This window comes from Moschus berezovskii, chromosome 5 (genome assembly GCF_049115385.1).
Source record: "Moschus berezovskii isolate FMDL1 chromosome 5, NW_MosBer_1.0, whole genome shotgun sequence".
Classification (NCBI taxonomy): Eukaryota; Metazoa; Chordata; class Mammalia; order Artiodactyla; family Moschidae; genus Moschus; species Moschus berezovskii.
This window is the reverse complement of record NC_142464.1, coordinates 126912816-126937154: the sequence shown is the minus strand read 5'-3', so window position 1 is coordinate 126937154 and position 24339 is coordinate 126912816. Positions and strand designations below refer to the sequence as shown.

Below are 24339 nucleotides of genomic sequence, written 5' to 3'. Positions count from 1 at the left end.
TGACTCTTTGTGACCCTATGAACTGTAACCTGCCAGGCTTCTCTGTCCGTGGGATTCTCCAGGCAAGAATACTGGAGTGGGTTGCCACACCCTCCTCCAGGAGATCCTCCCAGCCAAGGGGTCAGACCCACATCTCTTAAGTCTCCTGTATTTGCAAGTGGGTTCTTTACCACTAGTGCCATTTCCAAAACACATTTATCTGAAAAAGGATCTGACTCAAATTATACCAAACGACCTCTTTAAAATTTGGTAAAGATTGAAATACACACCTGGCCAAAGAAGATAGATAGTAAATAAGCATACAAGAGTACACTCAGATGCTGGTGGAATGCATGTCCAGTCAACTTTGGAAGATGGTTTGGCACTTTTCTCCAAATCTAAACAGTCTCGCCTCAGGATCCAAGAAGTGTACCTCTTGTATTTAGACAAGTGCTTAGCAAAACTGTGAAATAAAAACTAGCATCAAGTAGTGTACGAGAGCTCTATTCATGATAGCTAAACACTTAAAGATATCAGGATGTCCTTCCGCTGATGCATTCATAAGTAACTCAGGACACAGACGTGTCAAGGGGAGCACAGTACAGCACACCCGAAACATGAGCCTCTGACAAAAGGGTTATTCTGGACAGATTTGTTTAAAAACAGCAGCACCAGGAGAATCCTGGAAAACCAAGGAAAAACACCATTTTATGAAGCAGATTCACATTTATTAAGGCTATCTCCATCGGTAAGGTTGTGTCCCTCTCTGGGACAGGAATTGGATGATGACATCTCCAGATGGTCAACACCAAAATCAGATCGATTATATTCTTTGCAGCCAAACATGGAGAAGCTCTATAGAGTCAGCAAAAACAAGAATGGGAGCTGACTGGAGCCCAGATCATGAATTCCTTACTGCAAACTTCAGACTTAAATTGAAGAAAGTAGGGGAGATCACTAGAACATTCAGGTATGACCTACATCAAATCCCTTATGACTATCCAGTGGAAGTGACAAACAGATTTAAGGCATTAGATCTGATAGACAGAGTGCCTGAAGAACTATGAATGGAAGTTCGTGACATTGTACAGGAGGCAGTGATCAAGACCACCCCCAAGAAGAAAAAATGGAAAAAGGCGAAATGGTTGTCTGAGGCGGTCTTACAAATAGCTGAGGAAAGCAGAGAAGCTAAAGGCAAAGGAGAAAGGAAAGATATACCCACTGGAATGCAGGGTTCCAAAGAATAGCAAGGAAAGAAAGCCTTCCTCAGTGATCAATGCAAAGAAATAAAGGAAAACAATAGAATGGGAAAGACCTCAGACCTCTTCAAGAAAATAAGAGATACCAAGGGAACATTTCATGCAAAGATGGGCACAATAAAGGACAGAAATGGTATGAACCTAACAGAAGCAGAAGATATTAAAAATACACAGAAGAACCATACAAAAAAGGTCTTCATGACCCAGATAACCACGATGGTGTGATCACTCACCTAGAGCCAGACATCCTGGAAATGAAGTCAAGGAGGCCCTAGGAAGCATAACTACAAACAAAGCTACTGGAGGTGATGCAATTCCGATTGAACTATTTCAAATCCTAAAAGATGATGGTATGAAAGTGCTGCACTCTATATGCCAGCAGATTTGGAAAACTCAGCAGTGGCCAAGGGACTAGAAAAGTTCAGTTTTCATTCCAATCCCAAAGAAGGGCAATGCCAAAGAATGTTCAAGTAAGTAAGTAAGTAAGTGTTACTCGCTCAGTCGTGCCCGACTCTTTGCGACCCTATGGACTGCAGCCCACCAAGCTCCTCTGTCCATGAGATTTTCCAGGCAAAGATACTGGAGTGGGTTGCCATTTCCTTCTCCAGGGGATCTTCCCAACCTATGTTCAAACTACCGTGCAATTGTACTCATCTCACCCACTAGTAAAGTAATGCTCAAAATTATCTAAGCCAGGCTTAAACAGTATGTGAACCACGAATGTCCAGATGTTCAAGCTGGATTTAGAAAAGGAAGAGGAACCAGAGATCTAATTGCCAACATCTGCTGGATCATAGAAAAAATAACAGAATTCCAGAAAAACATCTACTTCTGCTTTATTGATTATGCCAAAGCCTTTGACTTGTAGATCACAACAAACTGTGGAAAATTCTTAAACAGATGGAAATACCAGACCACCTGACCTGCCTCCTGAGAAATATGTATGAAGGTCAAGAAGCAACAGTTAGAATCGGACAAAGGAACAAGGGACTGGTTCCAAATCGGGAAAGGAGTACATCAAGACTGTATATTGCTACCCTGTTTATTTAACTTATATGCAGAGTACATTACGGGAAATGCTGGGCTCGATGAAAGACAAGCTGGAATCAAGATTGCTGGGAGAAATATCAATAACCTCAGATACACAGATGACACCACCCTTATGGCAGAAAGTGAAGAGGAACTGAAAAACCTCTTGATGAAAGTGAAAGAGGAGAGTGAAAAAGTAGGCTTAAAACTCAACATTCAGAAAAATAAGATCATGTCATCTGGTCCCATCACTTCATTGCAAATAGATGGGGAAGCAATGGAAACAGTGAGAGACTTTATTTTTCTGGGCTCCAAAACTTCATGACTGCAGCCATGAAATTCAAAGAGTCTTGCTCCTTGGTAGAAAAGTTATGACCAACCTAGACAGCGTATTAAAAAGCAGAGACATTATTTTGCCAACAAAGGTCTGTCTAGTCAAAGCTATGGTTTTTCCAGTAGTCATGGATGGATGTGAGAGTTGGACTATAAAGAAAGCTGAGCACTGAAGAATTGATGCTTTTGAACTGTGGTGTTGGAGAAGACTCTTGAGAGTCCCCTGGACTGCAAGGAGATCCAACCAGTCCATCCGAAAGGAAATCAGTCCTGAGTATTCATTGGAATGACAGATGCTAAAGCTGAAACTCCAACACATTGGCCACCTGATGCGAAGAATTGACTCATCTGAAAAAACCCTGATGTTGGGAAAGATTGAAGGCAGGAGAAGGGGACAACAGAGGATCAGATGGTTGGATGGCATCACTGACTCAATGGACATGAGTCTGAGCCAGCTCTGGGAGTTGGGGATGGACAGTGAAGCCTGGTGTGCTGCAGTCCATGGGGTTGTAAACAGTTGGTCTCCACTGAGTGATTGAACTGAACTGAACTTGCACCATTTCAGGAAGTGACTCAGTTTTCCCAGGTATCTTTCAAGTCTACACGAATGCGTGGCATATATTAAACCTTCGATTGTTTTTCTCCAGTTTATCTCCCTTTCATTATGAGGATCTCAATGAAGAACATCAAAGGATAGAGAGAAAACTATCTTTCCTCTCATATAATGCAACACAATAGTATTCAGAGATACAAAGGAATGAACCACCAACCCATTTATTAAAAAAGCATGAATCTAACACATTACTAAGTGAAGGAATCCAGCCTCAAGTGCTACACACTGTACAAACTTATAAGACATTCTAGAAAAGGCAAACCAAACATGATAAACAGTTTATGGAATATGTGGTTGAAATATTTCATATGGTATTGCAGTGATGAATACCTGCCACTATGCATTTGTCTAAGCACATATATTTTTCTTTTTAGAACCCAACAAGTAAATTATTACCTATTCACATTTATTTATTTATGGTATGGGAGTGTCAAAGATTGGAATGCAGAATTTAACAAAGAATCTAACTGATTGAGAAATGTATGAAAAACTTCAGGACTTCCCTCGTGGTCCAGTGATTAAGACTCCACAGTGCCAATGCAGGAAAGGGGGGTTGAATTCCTGGTCAGGGACCTAAAATCCCACATGCCATATAGCACAGCCAAGAGATATTTTTAAAAAAGAAGAAAAAGAAAAAACCCACTCTTAGTGGTAGGACAAAATGAGCTGACCTAAGTTCACTGTGGCAAGGAATGAAACCTGCAGGCCAAAGGAAAAATGTACCATGCGTAAACAATGGACTCTGTAAGTTCTTTCCTATGGGAGGTTGTAGCTAACAGGACTGAAACTACTGTATCAGTCATCGAATGGAACAAGCACTGAATTTGATAAATGACAAGTAGTGGAAGCCAGGTTTCTTACCACCGGAGTGGGAAGTTACAGGCAGACAAAGGGAGAAGGTTACAATACCTGTGTCATAACAGATCAGGTTGGAGACATAATTATAAACTCTCTTTAAACACATAGCTCCCTGTGAAAATCTTCATAACTGTGTGTATGCATAGTCTGGGATACATGCATATGTATTTTCATGCACTGTCTACTGAGAATAGTAAGTTCCCACATGGAAGTTTTTATTACCATTCTCTAATAAAAAGGAACAAGGGCTCTTTAAATATGTGGCTGATACTAGGACTAAGACAGTAAATATGTAAAGCAAGATAATCTTAAAATATGAGAAAGAAGTACCAAAAACCCCCAAAAAGCTGAATTATGTAAAATAAAAACAGGAGAGCATGGAAAAGGCTCTCAATAGCCAAAGCAAGAATAAAACTAAGCAGTCTAATAATGTAGTGCTGGATTATAACCACAAGTTTAAAATAATTTTCATGTGTCCAAACTGGTTTAAAAAAAATTTGCATAGGTTTTATGAATAGTGTTGAATAAATATCTCTATGCAGAAAGAGTCTAAACAAATGATACAGACACTTGGCTGTCCATCAAGTATGTGAAGCTAACTTCCCTCTCCTCAAGTATGGGTCCTGCATTATGACTTCCTCCTTAATAAGGCACACAGGATGGACATGGGGAAAATCAACAATAAAGACAAATAACAAATGTTGGCAAAATGTACAGAAATTGGAACTCAAACTTTACTTGTGGTGATGTAAAATGGTGCAATCAATGTGTGTAAAACTTCAGCATTTCTAGATTAGTTTCTAAGGCTTATCTCAGTAACCAATCTTCAGATAAAGGTCGAATGCTCCATAATGTACAACCAGGAGATTAACACCAGACTATAATCATTTAATGAATGAAGTCAGGTGACTTGGGGTGTACCAGGCTTTATCTAATGAAAGTTCTTCACTTATAATTCTTATTTTACTAATAACTGCTAGCTATGGCTATATTATTTTCTATGTCACTTGTTTCACTGAGCCTGTGCTATAATGCTGAACTGACAGTTCCATATGAGATCAATAATTGTAATAATGTGACTCTAGGTATGGGAAAAAGCAACAAGAGGAAATATTTTCCTGGACCAGGAAGCTAGTAAGACAGTGGTCCAGAGACTTTTGCTACTTGCAAGGCCTGGTCCAATTTTAGCACACTGAGTGGCCCATCACTTCCCTAGACCTGGGAATGAGCCTTCCCAGCACCGCGGGACACAATGGCCATGAAATGGTGTCACATGGTCAGATATGTGGCTATGAAGGGACCCTGCTCACTGGAAGTTGGTACTTGCCAGCTGCCTCTACAAAGATTACATCATGACCATTGCAAGCTGCTGACCTTCAACACCCCCTGAAAGAAGTTCAGGGTGAAAATCAGGAATGAGGCACTCTGTGCCCTGAAAAAAAAAAAAAACTGGCAGAACAGGCCTTCAGATAGTCAGATCTTTTCAGAAAAAGGTTTTATGAGTTCCAATTCTTGCATCTTCTCATACCTAGAAAAACACTGACGTCATTAATGGTGAAATCTGCTTTGGCTATTAAAAAAAATTTTTTTTTTTACAACTAAAAGTCAAAATAGAGTAGCTATGGTTCAGACATCCTGGGAAATAACTATTTCCCAGATATCCTGAAAAATGATATTACGGGTGTGATTTCAGATTAGACGCTGTGACCTAATGTAGAACTTAATGCTCCTGTAATGCATTTTTGCTTCTGTACTTCGCTTGCTGCTCATAAAACCAAAGTTACTCCATTTTAAGATAGGGTTGTTTTTAAGTAAAGATTCCTAAAATTGTTTTTGAAAAAATAAATAAATTAAAAAAATAGATGGAATAAAAAAAAAAGAAATCAAAAAACAAAAAAAAAAGAAAGAAAGTTACCACGGACCATCACCCTGTTTCCCACAGGAATCTCTGCTTTTAGTCCAGGGGGAAAAATTATCTCATTCAAATATAAGTAATAGAAAAGTAAAAAAAAAAAAAAAATTCAGCATTTTCTCAAAAATATAGAAATGTAACTATCATATGTTTTAGAAGCTCCACTCCTAGACATACATACAAAGAATTTAAAACAGGTGTTCAAATATAAAGTTGTACACCAATATTCATAGCAGCACAGTTCTCAACAGCTCAAGGTAAAAACAACAAAAATGTCTACCAACAGGTGAATGAATAAGCAAAAATAAAGTAGATCCATCCACAAGATGCATTGCTCTGCCATATAAAGGTATACAGTAATATATGCCATAAGTAAAATAGAGCCACAGCTGCAGAAAACAGTAGGGGGCTCCTCAAAAACAAACACAGAGTTAACACAGAATCCATCAATTTCGGTCTAGGGAATATACCCAAAATATATTTAAAACCAAGAACTGGAACAGATATTCATATCCCATATTTAAAGTAGCCAAAAGGTGGAAGCAACACAAGCATTCAACAGATGAATGGATAAGCACAGTGTAGTATGTACACAATGGAATATGATTCAACCTTTAAAAACAAGATAACTCTCACACATGCTCTAATGTGAAAGAACCTTCAAGTCATTATTTGAAGTGAAACAAGGCCAACACAAAAGGAAAAATGTCCCATGATTCCACTAGTACGAGATATCCATATAAGACAAATTCCAAGTAGAATAAGGTAGACAGGGATTGAGGGTGGTGAGTGTTTAATGGTTACAGTGTCACTTCAGGAAAAGGAAAAGATTCTGGAGATAAATGGTGAGGATATTTTTACAACGTGAGTGCACTTAATGCTATAGAAGTACATACTTAAAATGACTCAAATGGTAAATGTTATATGCTTGTAATCACAATTAAAAAATAATATAGGTTATAACATGGAAAAGCACTGAAAACATCCTCAGTGAAAGAAGCCACACAGAAAAAACCATGCAGATCATAGTCATCTTGTCACTGTAAATCCACGAAAGTTTCTGACCTGAGGGAAAGCCCCAGTGGTGGTCCCAGAAAAAGAAAAGTGCATTAGAATGGAGAAAGACATTTGCACAAAGTTTGGGCAGCTGATGCAAGTTGAAGTGGTCCTATGGATAGGACTGTAATGTGGACACCATAACTATCCCCCATTTGGGGGTTATGGGCTGGTTCCCTGGGAAAGTGACCCTGTTTAGGGAAAACACATTGCATTTTTCAGTGTGAATATAGAAAACTTTGTACCACTATTTAAACTTGAAGCTTTTGAAATTTTACTAGAAAGTAAATTACTTTTCAGTACAACCATATACGTCACATGCCAGAAAATCAGAGATGGCATCAAACATTGCAATAGATTCCAAGACTTAACCAGACCAAACTCAACTAAAGTATTAATGCTAATTGCCTTATAGTAGTCCACATGGTATTGAGAGGAAGAGTAGGCCACCACGCCTTGAGTGCTGTGGATGGCCCTGATGGAACTGAAACAATGAGATGTCTGAATTCTAGTTTTCCATGTAACACTACACCAAAACAATGTCAGAACTATAAAGTGAATTCAGGGACTTCCGTAGCAGTCCAGTGGTGAAGATTCTGCACATCCACTGCAGGGGGTCCAGGTTTGATCCTTGGAAAGATCCAACATGCTGAGTTGCATGGCCAAAAAATAAATCAGTAGAACTGCAATATCATGTGTGATTTTCTATACTAATAATGAACTATCAGAAAGAAAAATTAAGAAAATAATACCCTGTACAATTGCATCCCCCCAAAACTAGAAATTTAACCAAGGACTTGAAACAACTGCAAGTTAAAAACTGCAAGACACAGTGCTCAATTAAACTGAACAGATATGAAAAGATATCCCATGCTCATGGCTAACAGTACCGTTAAAACCTCCATTCTAACCAAAGTAACATACACATTCATGCCATCACTACCAACATCTCATTGACATTTTTCACAGAAACAAAAACAATGTTAACATCTGTGTGGAACCACAAAGGACCCAGAAGAGCCAAAGTGACCCTGAGAAAGGGAACAGGCGGGCAGCACATCCATCCCTGACTTCAATCTACATTACGCACCTAAAGGCACCACAAGATGTGTGGAACTGTATCAGAAACAGGCACAGATACCAGAGACCCAGAAATAAGTCTGCAGGTTCATGGTAATCAATTTACAAGAAAGGAGCTAAGAACATACACCCAGGAAAGGGCAGCCCCCTCAATAAGCCATGCAGGGGAAAATGGACACCACACACCAAGGAGCAACACTGGACACCATTCTATACCACAGACAAAAACTGACGAAAAACCCACAACTTTCCACATCAAGCCCTAACTGTCCTGGGTCCTCTGAAGACACACACTCAGCAACAGCCACACACATAAAGTTTCTTCCCAATTTTCCTCACCTTTTCCTTCAGCAGCACCATCTCCTTGCAGGTCCTGAGGAAACTAGACTCCTGTCAGACTCGACTGAACCCCACAAGTACCAAAGATGAAGCCCCAGTGGGTCCTCAGTAGCCAGACTCCCGTCTCCCTGAACTGAACCCCACAATGTCCCAGAGCTGAAGCACCAGCAGGTCCTGAGGAGACCAGACTCCCTTCAGCCTGAACTGAACCCCACAACGTCCCGCAGCTGAAGCCCCAGTGGGTCCTGAGGAGACCAGACTCCCGGCGGCAGCCACACGCAGTCTGGCGGTCGGTCAGCGCGGGAACGCCGCTTGGGGTGGGGGCGGGGCGGGAGGCGGGCTCCGTGCTCCTGCCAGCCAATGAGAACCGCAGATCTATCCGCCCTCACTCGCGCAGGCGCAGTCAAGCGGAGACTCCGCCCCCTCAGGACAGTTCTGCTAGGTCCATTAAACTATGGAAATTCAAACTGAAACATCGCCAATATCCAAAACTTCTCCAAAATAATTAAGGAATAATTAACTTGAAACTGTATAGAATGAAATGTAGTCTCCAAATTCACTCAAATTTATTAACACATTTAAATTATGAAACTACCAAAGTTGTGGACATAAACATAGAAAATCTACATGACCCTGGGTTTCGCCTGTATTTCATGAGCTTTAACACACAAGCTGTCAGTGCACTGAAGAAAAATATTGTAGACTTCATAGAAATAAAGATATCTATTCTGAAAGACCTCATTCAGAAAATTAAAATACAAGTAACAAACTGGGAGAAAAATATTTGCAAAATTCATGTCTGATACAGGCTTTGGACACAAAATAGACAAAGACCTCTTGAACAACCCTATAAACAATAAGTAAAGATCTGAACAGACACCCAGACAAAAAAAAGTTATACAGATAGTACAAGACAGAAACACGCTCAAGATCATACACCATTAGGGAATTACAAAGTAAAGTCACGAGCTATCACACTACACACATTAGGCTGCTAAACTCTAAATATATGACAATACCAATTGCTGGAGGCTGAGGCATAGCAGGAACGCTCCCTCACTGCTGGTGGGATGCATGCACAGCCACCTTGTAACACAGTTGAGCAGTTTTCTCCAAAGCTAAACAAACCTCACCTTAGGATCCAACAATAGTACTTCCAGTATTTAGGAAACTGCTTTGAAAAATCCATGCCCAAATGCAAACAAAGATGAACTTAGGCACAGCAGCACTATCCACAATAGTTAAAAGCTTGAAGTAATCAGGGTATCCTTCAATAGATGAATGCATAATCAAATTGGGGTATATCCATGTCAAAGCAAGTAGAACATGCCACCCCAAAATATGCCTCTCTGCTGTGAGGATTGCTTAAGTCCACTTCCATGAAAAAAAAAAAGAGGACTCTTAGTAAACTAAGTAGCAATTGCCATTTTGTGATGGACATTGACAACAGAGAAATCTCTGCATTTAAGGGTTGTCCCTGTTTGCACCTCATGCGAACAGTTGACTCACTGGAAAAGACCCTGATGCTGGAAGGGATTGGGAGCAGGAGGAGAAGGGGACGATAGAGGATGAGATGGCTGGATGGCATCACCGACTCAATGGATATGAGTTTGAGTGAACTCCAGGAGTTGGTGATGGACAGGGATGCCTGGTGTGCTGCCATTCATGGGGTCGCAAAGAGTCAGACACGACTGAGAGACTGAACTAAATTGAACTGTTTGCACCAGAAATAAAAGGATAATTAAAACTCCAGTAACTTATCAATGGAGAGGTCCCGACTTAAATCTATAAACAATCATACCCTTCTTTACTGTGTTTTGTGTAATTACCTTCCATAACGGGCTTCTCCCATTCCTCAGGGTCTTGTTTTTAGCTGAAGATGGCATTTAAGGTGACGACTTTGGGCATTTCAGGAAGTGACTCAGGTTTCTATGGTAGCTCCCCGTATACAGAAGCTATTTGTTGTTTTAGTCACTAAGTCATGTTCGCCTCTTTGCGGCCCCATGGACTGTGGCCCGCCAGGCTCCTCTGTCCATGGGATTCTCCAGGCAAGAGTCCTGGAGTGGGTTGCCATTTCCTTCTCAGGGGGATCTTCCCAACCCAGGGGTCAAACCCAAGTCTCCTGTATTATAGGCAGATTCTTTACCACAAAGCCACCGGGGAAGCATATAGGAGATATGCTTCTGTTTTTTCTCCTGGTAATTTGTCTTTTATTATGGAGGGCAGATGAAAATTGCTTTTCCTCCCATACACATGCAATGGAGTATTACTCATCAGCAGTAAGGAATGAACCTCCAAACCTTGAAAAGCAGGGTTAACTCTCACGTGCATATCACTCGGTGAAAGGATACAGTCTGGAGAGACAGCACACAGTGTGACCTCAGTTATGACCTTCCAGGCAAAGCAGAGCTGCACAGATGATGAGCAGATCGTCTGCTGAAGGGCGTGAAGTATTCCCTGTGATGCTTTAGGATGGACACCTGTCACTAGGCCTTTGTCTATACTCATCGATTTGTATAGCCCAAGGGATCAAACAATCTATTCAAGCATAGTTATTTAGAGTGTAGGAGAGTCGCAGGAATGAATACACAATGCAACAAAACCTAACCACATTAGAAATGCACGAAGAAGACATCTCACTGTAGGAGATGGGGCAAAATGTGTTGACTTTGGAAATGAATGAATTGATACACAAAAGGCAAAATGGCCTGCACATAAACACTGGGCTTCATTTTATAGAGATCTTTCCAGGGTGCAGTAGCTAGCAATTCTGAGACTACTGTACATGGAATCTGAAGAGGAAAAAAGAGCTGACAAATGCAAATAGTGGAGGCCAGGCTCCTCGCTGCAGGACTGGTAAGTTACAGATAAGCAAAGAACAAGAGGATGAAGCTGAGTCCCTGACCACCACTCCTTGTGGCTCTGAGTTGTGTCCAACAGGACCACCACCACTTGCATGTAGGTGCTATAACCCTCCTGCCCCCTCCTGGCCTTTCCCCTTCCTCCCTGCGATGAGTCCAGTGACATTTCCAGCCTGCACCCCTCTCCCAGGCAGGTGCGTCTGTCCATCCACGGCCTCCCCATCTCATCCTGGGGGCTAACAGGCACCTCAAGGACTGCGATCCTGCTGCTCCCCACGCCAGGAGGCAGCCCCAACTTCTCCAGCTGCTGAGCCCAGACATCTGGTGTAACCGTGCAGGAGCCTATGGGGCCCTCCCAGGACAGACCCCTTCCAGTATCCTCTACTGTAGCTCCTTGCTGACATATGGAGATAACAGTATCTGAGGCACACTCAGGGAGTTGTTTCACAGCTGCTAAAAGCCCCACTGAGTGGCAGAAGTTAACTACTTGATGAGCATGAACATGTCACCCCCAGGGTGTCCAGTGCCTGAGGATTTGTGAGGTTAGCCGCCTGTTACCTCACCAACCAGAGAATCATGCACCAGCGAATCACATACTCGGTGACCCCCTCCCTCATGTGGCCTGTAAAACTGCTTTCCTGAAACCCTGAGGGATTTCAGGGTTTAGAGCACGAGTTACCCATCTCCACGTATCGGTGCCTTTACAATTACTGCCGCACTTTCCTTTACTGCAACTGGCGTCAGGCGACTGGCTTCACTGCACTCAGGTGTGTGGACTCAAGTTTGGTTCCCAGTTCCTTGTGCCCCAGGGACTGTCAGCTCCTTCTGCAGGGCATATGGCCAACCCCCACGCTAATTCCCCTCTACACCCACGGCCCTGGCCCAAGCCTAATCCCTCCATCAGGCCCCACAAAGCTCCCTGTCCTCACGGTGCGTCTCACATCCCACCCAACATGGTATTTCTGAAGCCTGAACAGGACCATGCCCCGCTCTTCCCTGTGATTCCCCTCACCTGATGTAGTGAGGCCTTGATCCGTTCCAGGTGACTCCAGCATCCTCATTCTCTCCAGACTCCACGTGTGTGGCCGCTGTCTGTGCCCATCTATATTGGTCTGTGGTGATCTCCTAAAAAAGGTTATTTTATATACAGATAATGGGGTGAATGGTGGCCCCAAAAGATGTGTCCCCCCAGAACACGGGAACAGGGCCGTATCTGGGAAAAGGGTCTTTGTAGATGTAGTTAAGGATATCAAGGTAAGGTCATCTAGGGTTAGGCTGACCTTCAATCCATGACAGAGTCCTTAAAAGAGATGAAAGAGGACAGACGAGAAGCCTCGTGAAGATGGAGGCAGAGATGGGAGGGAGGGGCCACAAGCCCCGGGACCCCTGGAGCCCCAAAGCTGGAGAAGGCAGGAAGGACGCTATCCTGGAGTCTCTGGAGGGACCTCAGCCCTGCACCATCTTGTTCTCAGGTGTCCGGTCTCCAGGACTGGGGAGGATGAACTCCTGTTGCTTTAAATCACCCAACATGTGGTCGTTTGTTAGAGAAGCCACAGAGAACTCACGCAGGCCCTGCTCTGTAGGATCCTAAGTGTGGGGCTCGCTAAAGGAAGATGGAGGCTGGATTACAGAACCCTTAGAGTCAGCACTGGGCCCTCAGAAATGCTAAAGCAGTGGCTGAACCCGAAAGTTGAGGGGTCAAGTCTGAACCCTGTCCCGAGGGGTACTGGCTGCACATGCCTCCCCAGTTCTTACACCTGTATGTGGCATAGTAAGTATCTAGTCCTGACTGAGGACATTCAATGTCACTGTTCACATTGCTCATTAAGAACCCACCAGTTACACAGGTGAAAACCCAATTAGGATGCTTGCTACACCAGTGAGCAATTCTGAAGATGGTCGGGGGTGGGGACTTACGTGCAGACAGCAGTCCTTCCACCCTCCCACCCCTCCTCCACACTCCCGACCCCCTCCTCCACACTCCCGACCCCCCACCCCCACTCCCACAAGGAGGCTCCTCAGTGGGAAGCTGGGGGACCATGCAGTGGCATCTTGAAGTAAATGCTGCCTGATCCCTAGGCTAGCTGCTTCTGAACATTCTCCACCCATCCCAGTTAAAATACTCGAATATGTGCAAAAAAAAATTAGAGATACCAAAGGAACATTTCATGCAAAGATGGGCTCAATAAAGGACAGAAATGGTATACACCTAACGGAAGCAGAAGATATTAAGAAGAGGCAGCAAGAATAGACAGAACTGTACAAAAAAGATCTTAATGACCCAGATAACCAAAGATCTTAATGACCCAGATGATTTGATCACTCACCTAGAGCCAGACATCCGAGAGTGTGAAGTCAACTGGGCCTTAGGAAGCATCACTATGAACAAAGCTAGTGAAGGTGATGGAATTTCAGCTGAGCTATTTGAAATCCTGAAAGATGATGCTGTGAAAGTGCTGCACTCAATATGCCAGCAAATTTGGAAAACTCAGCAGTGGCCACAGGACTGGAAAAGGTCAGTTTTCATTCCAATCCCAAAGAAGGGCAATGCCGAAGAATGTTCAAACTACCACACAGCTGCAGTGATTTCACATGCTAGCAAAGTAATGCTCAAAATGCTCCAAGCAAGGCTTCAACAGTCCATGAACCAAGAACTCCCAGATGTTCAAGCTGGATTTAGAAAAGGCAGAGGTACCAGACATCAAATTGCCAAAATCTGCTGGATCATAAAAAAACAAGAGAAGTCCAGAAAAACGTCTACTTCTACTTCATTGACCATGCTAAAGCCTTTGAATGTGCGAATCACAACAAACTGGAAAATTCTTAAGCAGATGGGAATTCGAAACCACCTTATCTGCCTCCTGCAAAACTTTATCCTAGTCAAGAAGCAACAGTTAGAACCGGACATGGATCACTGGATTGATTCCAAATTGGGAAAGAAGTATGTCAAGACTGTATATTGAACCCTGCTTATTTAACTTACACGAAGAGTACATCAAGAGAAATGCCGGGCTGGATGAAGCATAAGCTGGAATCAAGACTGCCAGGAGAAATATCAATAAACTCAGAGATGCAGACGACACCACCCTTACGGCAGAAAGCAAAGAGGAACTAAAGAGCCTCTTGATGAAAGTGAAAGAGGACAGCGGAAAAGTAGGCTTAAAAGACAACATTCAAAAACCTAAGAGCATGGCATCCAGTCCCATCACTTCATGGCAAATAGATGGGAAAACAATGGAAACAGTGAGAGACTTTATTTTCTTGGACTCCAAAATCACTGCACATGGTGAGTGCAGCCATATAATTAAAAGATGTTTGTTACTTGGAAGAAAAGCTAAACCAACCTAGACAACGTATTAAAAAGCAGAGACATTACTTTGAGGACCAAGGGCATTCTAGTCAAAGCTACGGGTTTTCCAGTAGTCATGTATGGATGTAAGTTGGGCCATAAAGAAAGCTGACTGAAAAAGAATTGATGCTTTTGAACTGTGGTGTTCATGGGCTATTCAACCATGTCTCCCAGGGTTAGAGTTCCCTACTATCTGTGTGACCCTAACCCTAAACCTGACCTAACCCTAAACCTGACCCTAACCCTAACCCTAAACCTGACCCTAACCCTGACCCTAACCCTAACCCTAACACTAACCCTAACCCTAAACCGTAACCTACCCCTACCCCTACCCCTAACCCCTAACCCTAACCCCATGAACTGCAGCATGCCAGGCTTTCCTGACTTTCCTCATCTCCTTGGGCTTCCTCAAACTCATGTCCATTGAGTCGACCTTCTTCAGTACGTAATATTTAATTCTCTTTGATCCAAGAGAGTTTGGGGGACTGATTTTTTAATTTCAAATAGTTGAGGATTTTTTTTGCATGTTTTTATTTTGCTTTTTATTTCTAAATTTACTGCCTCTTGGCAGAAATACTGGATACATTATATCTGCATTTTGGATTTTTTTGGTTTTTCTTTTCTTGAAAACTCCATTTTTACATATGTTAATATATTCATCCTGATTACAATAAGGGCTTGGTAGGGAAGCTAGTTTTCCTCCTCAGGGTGACTTTCTATAGCTTGTCAAAGAAACTCTGTTGATGTCATCTACTTGCTAAGTCATATTTGACTCTTTCACAACCCCATGAATTGCAGCCCACCAGGCTCCTCTCTCCGTGGGATTTCTCAGGTATGACTACTGGAGTGGTTGCCATTTCTTTCTTCAGGGGACCTTCCCGACCCAGGGATCGAATCCATGTCTCCTGCATTGGCAGGTGGATTCTTTGCCATTGAGGCAACTGAAAAGTCCCCAAATACACCATATGTCTCTTCTACACTTGAACTTTAGACAGAAAGCTAATTTCCATCTATTCCAAAATATTTGGATAGGGGACCTGTCCAAACTACATGTAGTTTTCTTGTGAGCACAATAATAATAGTGCATACCTTATGAGGTTGTTATCAGGATTAAATGAGTTAATACACGTAAAATGCTTAGCCCTGTGCCTGACCCATAGCCCTCAATAATAGCTTCCAATAATATTACGTTATTTTTTTTTCTGAACCTGCAGTTTTGCTTATATTAGCATTCCACTTTGATAGAAATAGAGTTGTTTTGAATTAGTCCAACTTATTTCTAACTAAGATAAATATGGCAACAGATGAAGAGCAAAGGGCAAAGAAACAACAACCTCCCTGTAGGCGTAAGTGTCTGGGTGCAGCAGACCAGGGTCACACAGCCTGTGGTATAAGCTCTCTAGGAGGGCTAACCCCACCATAGAGCCGCCAAGCATGCAACCCACAAACTGCAGAACAATTATACCAAATAAATTCTCACACTGTTAAGAAAGTTCTAGGACCAACAACAGATTTCTGAACCTCTGGATCAGGCAAAGGGACTGAGAATTCCCAGGGATTTTGACTTTGGAGGCCAGTGAGATTTGACTACAGAACTTACACAGGACTGGAGAAACAGACTCTTGGAGGGCACAAACGAAACCTCATGCCCACCAGGACCCAGGAGAAAGGAGCAGTGACCCCACAAGAGACTTAGCCGGACTTGCCTGTGAATGTCCAGGAGTCTCTGGCAGAGGCGTGGGTCGACAGTGGCCTGCTGCAGGGTCAGGGGCACTGAATACAACAATGCGTGCACAAGTCCTTTGGAAGGAGGTCACCATTATCCTCATTACCCCTACCATAGTTTGGTTGCGGGTCAAACAACAGGGAGGGAACACAGCCTTGCCCATCAACTGAAAATTGGATTAAAGATTTACTGAGCCCACCAGAACCAGACCCAGTTTCCTCCTCAGTCTCTCCCATCAGGAAGCTTCTATAACCTCTTATCCTCATCCATCAGAGGGCAGACAGAATGAAAACCACAATCACAGAAAACTAACCAGTCTGATCACATGGACCACAGCCTTGTCTAACTCAATGAAACTATGAGCCATGCCGTGTAGGGCCACCCAAGACAGACGGGTCATGGTGGAGAGTTCTGACAAAATGTGGCCCACTGGAGAAGGGAATGGCAAACCACTTCAGTATTATTGCTTTCAGAACCCCATGAACAGTATGAAACGGCAAAAAGGTAAGGAGAGTGAGTGATGAACTCCCCAGGTTGGTAGGTGCCCAATATGTTACTATAGAAGAGCAGAAAAATAACTCCAGGAAGAATGAAGAGACGGAGCAAAAGCAAAAACAATGGCCAGTTGAGGATGTGACTGGTGATGGAAGTAAAGTCCAATGCTGTAAACAGCAGTGTTATAGGAACCAGAATGTTAGGTCCATGAATCAAAGTAAATTAGAAGTGGTCAAACAGGAGATGGCAAGAGTGAACATCAACATTTTAGGAATCAGCAAACTAAAATGGACTGGAATGGGTGAATTTAACTCAGATGACCATTACATCTACTACTGTGGGCAAGAATCCCTTAGACGAAATGGAGTAGCCATCATAGTCAACAAGAGAGTCCGAAATGTAATACTTGGGTGCAATCTCATAAACAACAGAATGATCTCTGTTCGTTTCCAAGGCAAACCATTCAGTATCACAATAATCGAAGTCTATGTCCCGACCAGTAATGCCAAAGAAGCTGAACGGTTCTATGAAGACCTACAAGACCTTCTAGAGCTAACATCAGAAAAAAAAAAATGTCCTTCTCATTATAGGACATTAGGAAGTCAAGAGATACCTGGAGTAACAGGTAAATTTGGCCTTGGGGTACAGAATGAAGCAGAGCAAACGCTAACAGAGTTTTGCCAAGAGAATGCACTTGTCATAGCAAACACCCTCTTCCAACAACACAAGAGCTGACACAACACAAGTTCTACACGTGGACGTCACCAGATGGTCAATACCGAAATCAGATTGATTATATTCTTATGAGCCGAAGATGGAAAAGCTCTACACAGTCAGAAAAAAAAAAAAGACCAGGAGCAGACTGTGGCTCAGATCATGAACTCCTTATTGCAAAATTCAGACAAATTGAAGAAAGTGGGGAAAACCACTAGACAATTCAGGTATGACCTAAATCAAATCCCTTATGATTATAGTGGAAGTGACAGATTCAAGGAATTAGATCTGATAAACAGAGTGCCTGAAGAATTGGGATGGAGGTTCGTGACATCGTACAGGAGGCAGTGATCAAGACCATCCCCAAGAAAAAGAAATGCAAAAAGGTTGTCTGAGGAGGCTTTACAAATAACAGAAAGGAAGAGATACTCAAGATCCTGGTGGGATGCATGCACAGCCACCTTTGGAAGACAGTCTGACAGTTTTTTCCAAAGCTAAACAGACTCATCTAGGATGCAATACTACACCTCTTGTATTTAGACAACAGCTTTGAAAAACTGTGTTCAAACAAAAACTAGCATAAAATAAAATTGATTTAAAACTGAAAGACATCAGAATGTTCTTCTGTAAATGAATTAATAAGCAAATTAGGGCACATATATATCAAGGGGAACAGAATATGCCACCCCAAGTTGTGTCTTTTTGACATCAGGATAATTCTGGACTGACATTTAAAAAACAGCAGATCCAGGAGAATGTTTGAAAATGCCCTTTTAGGAATTAAATTTACATTTATCAGGGAAATCTCCACTTGTAAGGCTGGCTCCACCTGTGTACCAGAAATTGAAGGATAAATAAGTCTTAAGAGAAGCTAATCCATGGAGATGGCCTGGATGTAAATCTGCATAATATCCAGACCCTTGTTTACTGTGCTTTGCCTCCAAACCTCCCAAATCATTCTGCCCCTCCCCGCCGACCCTCAATATCTTTCTTCTGTTCTTAGCTAAAGATAGCACATAAGTTACAGGCTTGGGCCATTTCAGGTTTTCCTATGTACCTTACAAGCATATAGTGGGTATGCATGGTAATAAGCTTCTGTTTTCCTCCAGTTCATCTGCCCTTCATTGCAGGGGAAGGTCTCAATGAGGAAAAGAGAAATATAAAGGGAACATTATTTTTCCTCCAATATACATGCAATGGAATAGTATTCGGAAATATAACAGAATGAACCATCAAACCAAGCAAAAACCATGGATAAATCTTACCTGTATACTGCTAAGTGAAAGAATCCAGTCTACACACTAATGACCCCATTTATACGACATTCTGAAAAAGGCAAAACAGACTTAGAAAAAGATTATGAGGTAGGAGTTTCAATATTCCATCTGATACATTCCAGATGAGATGGTTGGATGGCATCACCGACTCGATGGAGGTGAGTTTGAGTAAGCTCCGGGAGTTGGTGATGGAAAGGGAAGCTTGGCGAGCTGCAATCCGTGGGGTCGCAAGAGTCAGACACGACTGAGCGACTGAACTGAACTGACATTACAGATGAGTATCTTCCACTGTGCATTTGTATGAACCCACAGATCTGTAGACCTCAATTAGTAAATCATAATCTGTTCAAATGCGGTCATTTAGGGCATGAGAGTGTCACAGAGTGGACACAGAGCAGCAGCGTCTGACGACTTAGAAATGCGGGAAAAAACCCGCTCTTCTTTGGCGGCAGGGACGACATGGGCTGACAAAAGCAAACTTTGGAAATGAACATAAGCTGCTGGTCAAAGGCAATCTATAGCACAGATAAGCAGTGCACTCTAAATTCTCTCCCACGGGAAACAGGAGCGAACAGTACCGAAACTGCTGTACCAGCAATCACGTGGAACAAGCACTGAATCCAGGACAAGTGGCGGAAGCCAGGTTTCTCACCACCGGAGCGGGAGGTTACAGATAAACGGAAGACTACAGTGTCCGTGACACAATGGGTCAGGTTGGAGACAGCATCATAACTTACCTTTAGCTGAATACTTTTAATGATAAACTGGAATACATATATATATTTCCATTAGGTTTAAATGTCAGCTGAGCATATCATGTCCTACATGTATGTTTTTAATATCATTCTCCAATAAAAGGGGAACAGGAAACTTCCCTGGTGGTCCAGTTGTAAAGAATCTGCCTACCAATGCAGGGAACACGGGTTCAATCCCAGGTCCCAGAAGATTCCACACGGCCAGGTGCCACAACTACTGAAGCCTGCAGGCTCCAGTGCCCAAGCTCCAGAACAAGAGAAGCCACTGCACTGAGAAGCCCAGGCACAGCAAATAGAGGGTAGCCTGTGCTCCCTGCAACTAGAGAAACCCTGAATGCAGCAACAAAGACTCAGCATAGCCAAAAATAAATTAATTTTTATAAAAAAGAACAGAAGCTCTTTGAAGAAATGACTGAGACAGTAACTATTCGAGCCAGGATAATCTTCAAGTATGAGAAAGTAAAGAAATACGAAGCAAAGAAACCCACAAAGAGAAATGTTAAATGAAAACAAGAGGCAATGAAAGTAGCTCTCAAAAGCCAAAACAAGAACAAACTAAGTAACCTAGTGCAGTGCTGGACTGTCACCAAAAGTTTAAATAAACTATCAAGTTTTCCAAACTGTATACACCAGCAATTAAAAACCTGAAAAGGAATTTAAAAAACAATTCCCTTTCAATAATATCAACATTAATAAAATAATTTCGAATAGATTTAATAGGATGCCAAGACTATCACACTGGAAATTATACACCATTGCTGAAAAAAATCCTAAATAAATGTAAAGCTATTCCAGTGATGGAAACACTTAAGATGGCAATAATTTGTAATGAATCTTCAATCCAAAATGAAGATTAAATATAAAGATTCACTATGAATTAAAAAAGGCCTTTAGGAAGAAATATACAAGCTGACCCTAACATACATGTGGAATTAAAAGGGACTCCAAAGAGCCAAAACAATCACATGAGTCTACAGTGCAAAGGTCCTCTGTGTGTGTGCTAAGTAGCTTCAGTTGTGTCTGATGCTTTGTGACCCTATGGACTGGAGCCCACAAGGCTCCTCTGCACAGGGCATTATCCAAACAAGAATACTGGAGTGGGTTGCCATGCCCTCCTCCAAAGGACTGTCCCAATCCAAGGATCAAACTCTTACCTCTTCTGCATTAGCAGGTAGGTTTTCACCACTAGTGCCACCTAGGGCAAAGGTGCCTAAATGGAGATTAGGGAAACCCAGTTAAGAGAAGGGACTCAGTCAGGATCAGGAAAGATCCTGATAATTCATTCCTGGAACCCAAGCCTCTTGATGGGGAGAGGAAATATCACCCAGGCCTACTCTAAGGCCTAGATTACAGACCAGATTTAAAGAAAAATATGTCATTGCTGGTTTTCAGTCAAACAGACAGGTTTAATGAAGGAAGGAACCCCTGGCCTTGCAGGATTTGTCTGGGGACCTAGTCTGAGAAATTCTTACACATCAAGACACGGCTCTGAACTGGATTTCCACAAACAAGAGTATCCCACGCAAAAGACAACCCTGCAGAGGTCTGTGCCCATCAGACACAGGAAGAGACTGGCTGCAGGCTCCCCAAAGCTCAGCATTTACAAGTGACCTCCCAGGGCCTTTGCCAAACTGCAGGGGCACCTCTGGGTTCTCTCCTTCCTTCCCTTTTCTGACTCTTTTCTCGAAAAACGCACATTTCTTCTTAGACTGCCACAGTGGTAGGAAAATAGGCCTTCAATTTTTAGACCTCAATTTACCAAAAACTGAGAAGTTCTAGGGGTTTTGTTTTTAAATTAAAGGACCACATAATTTAGAATTTTTAAACATTCTAATTATTCAGTTCCAAGACACCAAACTCATTGCATAGAGTCTCTCCATGGAAAGGACCCTGTCAGCAGGATGGCCACTGGTTTCACAATGAGAGAGCAGCAAAGCGCCCTCCTGCCCTCTTTCATGCCTCAGGAAAGGCAGAGGGTGAGGAGGAACTAAGGAGCCTCCTGACGAAAGTGAGAGAGGAGAGGGAAAGGCTGGCTTGAAGCTCAACATCCAGAAAACAAAGATCATGGCATCCTGCCCCATCACTTCATGGGAAATAGATGGAAAAACGTGGAAGCAGTGTCAGACTTTGTTTTTTTGGGCTCCAAAATCACTGCAGATGCTGATTGCAGCCATGAAATTAAAAGACGCTTACTCATTGGAAGGAAAGTTATGACCAACCTTGATAGTATATTAAAAAGCAGAGACATTACTTTGCCAACAAAGGTCCTCTAGTCAAGGCTATGGTTTTTCCCGTGGTCATGTATGGATGTGAGAGTTGGACTGTGAAGAAAGCTGATCGCTGAAGAATTGATGCTTTTGAACTGTGGTGTTGGAAAAGGCTCTTGAGAGTCCCTTGGACTGCAAGGAGATCCAACCAGTCCATTCTAAAGGAGATCAATCCTAGGTGTTCATTGGAAGGACTGATGCTAAAGCTGAAACTGCAATACTTTGGCCACCTCATGCGACGAGTTGACTCACTGGAAAAGACTCTGATGCTGGGAAAGGTTGGGGGGCGGGAGGAGAAGGGGTCGACAGAGAATGAGATGGCTGGATGGCATCACTGACTCTGTGGACATGAGTTTGAGTGAACTCCGGGAGTTGGTGATGGACAGGGAGGCCTGGCGTGCTGTGAGTCATGGGGTCGCGGAGAGTCGGACACGACTGAGCGACTGAACTGAACTGAACTGAAAGGCAAATTTGGCCTTGGAGCACAGAATGAAGCAGGGCAAAAGCTAATAGAGTTTTGTCAAGAGAACGCACTGGTCATAGCAAACACCCTCTTCCAACAACACAAGAGAAATACATAAACAGTTTTCTAAAATACAATTTATAGTGAAATTTAAATGTGATCAACTACACATATTTGGGGAAATGGTCACATCTTCTTTAACTGTATCAGTAACATGTAAAACCTACATTTAGAATAGGATTCATTCTTGTAATCTACTGGGAAAATGCAAAATCAGATAACGGGCTCCAGAATTTCTGGTGAGTCCAGAAAGAAATGTCTGAGAATTTATAAATAAAATTGTCCTTTGTAATCAGTGCTTCTGGGTATGTAATCACCATTCTAACAAGGAAAGGTTTTTAATTTCATATGTATTGAATGAACTCCGGGAGCTGGTGATGGACAGGGAGGCCTGGCGTGCTGTGATTCATGGGGTCGCGGAGAGTCGGACACGACTGAGACTGAACTGAACTGAATCAGGTTTTTTAATCCACGCCGCGCTAAAGTGCAGTCCTTCCCTTTCCCATTCCAGCAGGTGCCCAAGGGCCAGCAGGACTGCAAAGGTGCAGGAGGCAGGGCTGGGCCAGCCGGCCAGAATGAATGCTGGGGGTCCCAGCAGGTGAAATCACCATGGAGGATAATTCCCTTGGACTTCCCACAGGCCAAAGGTGACTCAGACCAACCGCTCTCAGGTTCTGCTTGCAGAGACCTCGCTGGGGGCAGTAGGCTGCTTGGCAAAACCGTGTGAGACTGAGCTTTTTGCGATGGAGTAGGCTTGGGAATGTCCTCAAAGCCTTTATCCCAAAGGCGAGCCCTTCCCGCGACCGCCGGGTTAGGGTTAGGGTTAGGAAGCTTCGGGACTGTGCCAAGGGAGGGTGTAATATGTGGTTCCCAGCTCCACCCTCCGCTTACTTGCGGTCCCCTTATCTGTGGTCCGCATCCCACACCCCAACTCCGCGCACAAGAGGGGCGCTCCCAGCCGCCTGGCGCAGGCTCCCGAGACCCCTGCCAGCACGCTGGGATCCAAGCTAAGAGCTGGGGCGAGGCGCGAGGTGCGTTCCGCCCTGACGCCCACTTCCAGAAGAGGCCCCGGGCTTCGCTGCTGCGCCAGGGTGAGCCACAGCCAGTGCCGAGGAAATCCGGCCCCGCCTGGGCCGCGTCCACGTGGAGCCGCAGATTCCCCGCACTCGCGGGCCAGGGCCCCTGGGGCCTGGAGGCCCCTCTCCTGCAAGCGCCAGGGAGAAAGTGGCGTCCCTGCAACACCGCTAGCTATGCCCCCTATCCCCAACTGTCGGTACAAGACCAGGCCAGGCTGGACTCACCAAGACCAATGCCGCCAAGAGGACTGCCTGGCGGACCTGGCTTGGGCCAGGGGGCGCTGCAAGTCCCTGCAAACAACTCGTTTTTTAATGGAAAAAGGACTTGGATAGACCCTTCTCCAAATAAGACACAAATGGTCAACAAGCCCGTGAGAAGTTGAGGTGGATGGTGAGAATATGTGTACAACAATGTGACTGTAGTTAATGGCATAGAACTGTACACGTGAAGTGGTTTCCATGCTTGATCTTACATATTTTTAATTGCAATGAAAATGAAAGAAGCAATACTACAGGTTACAACATGGGTGAACACTGAAGACATTAGGTCACGTAAGTCACAGAAAAGGCCAATCAGGTCATAATCATCCTGTGTGCTTTCAATCCACAGGATTATCACTTGTCTTGGGTACTATGGAAGACTTGGTCATAGTGGAAATTGGGATATCTGGAATCTAGTTTTCCACATCAAATCACCAAAAAACTGTTAGAATACATGAATTCATTAACGCTGCCAGGTACAAAAATCAATATACAAAAACCTGTTGTCTTTCTATACACTAATAAGGTGCCATTAGAAAGAGAAATTAAGCACTGCCCTGCTGGTTCAGGGGAACCA

At 43.3% G+C, this 24339-nt stretch overlaps 1 protein-coding gene across 1 annotated transcript in view; it reads right to left on the bottom strand.

Moving 5' to 3' along the window:
* The window catches only part of LOC148777952 (uncharacterized), a 79063-nt gene that overhangs the window by 34471 nt on the left and 20253 nt on the right, over nucleotides 1-24339 (bottom strand). The window contains exon 4 of the mRNA XM_088836646.1: nucleotides 12332-12444. Within this exon, the coding sequence (XP_088692772.1) occupies nucleotides 12332-12444 (113 nt within the window). The remainder of the gene's footprint in view (nucleotides 1-12331; nucleotides 12445-24339) is intronic.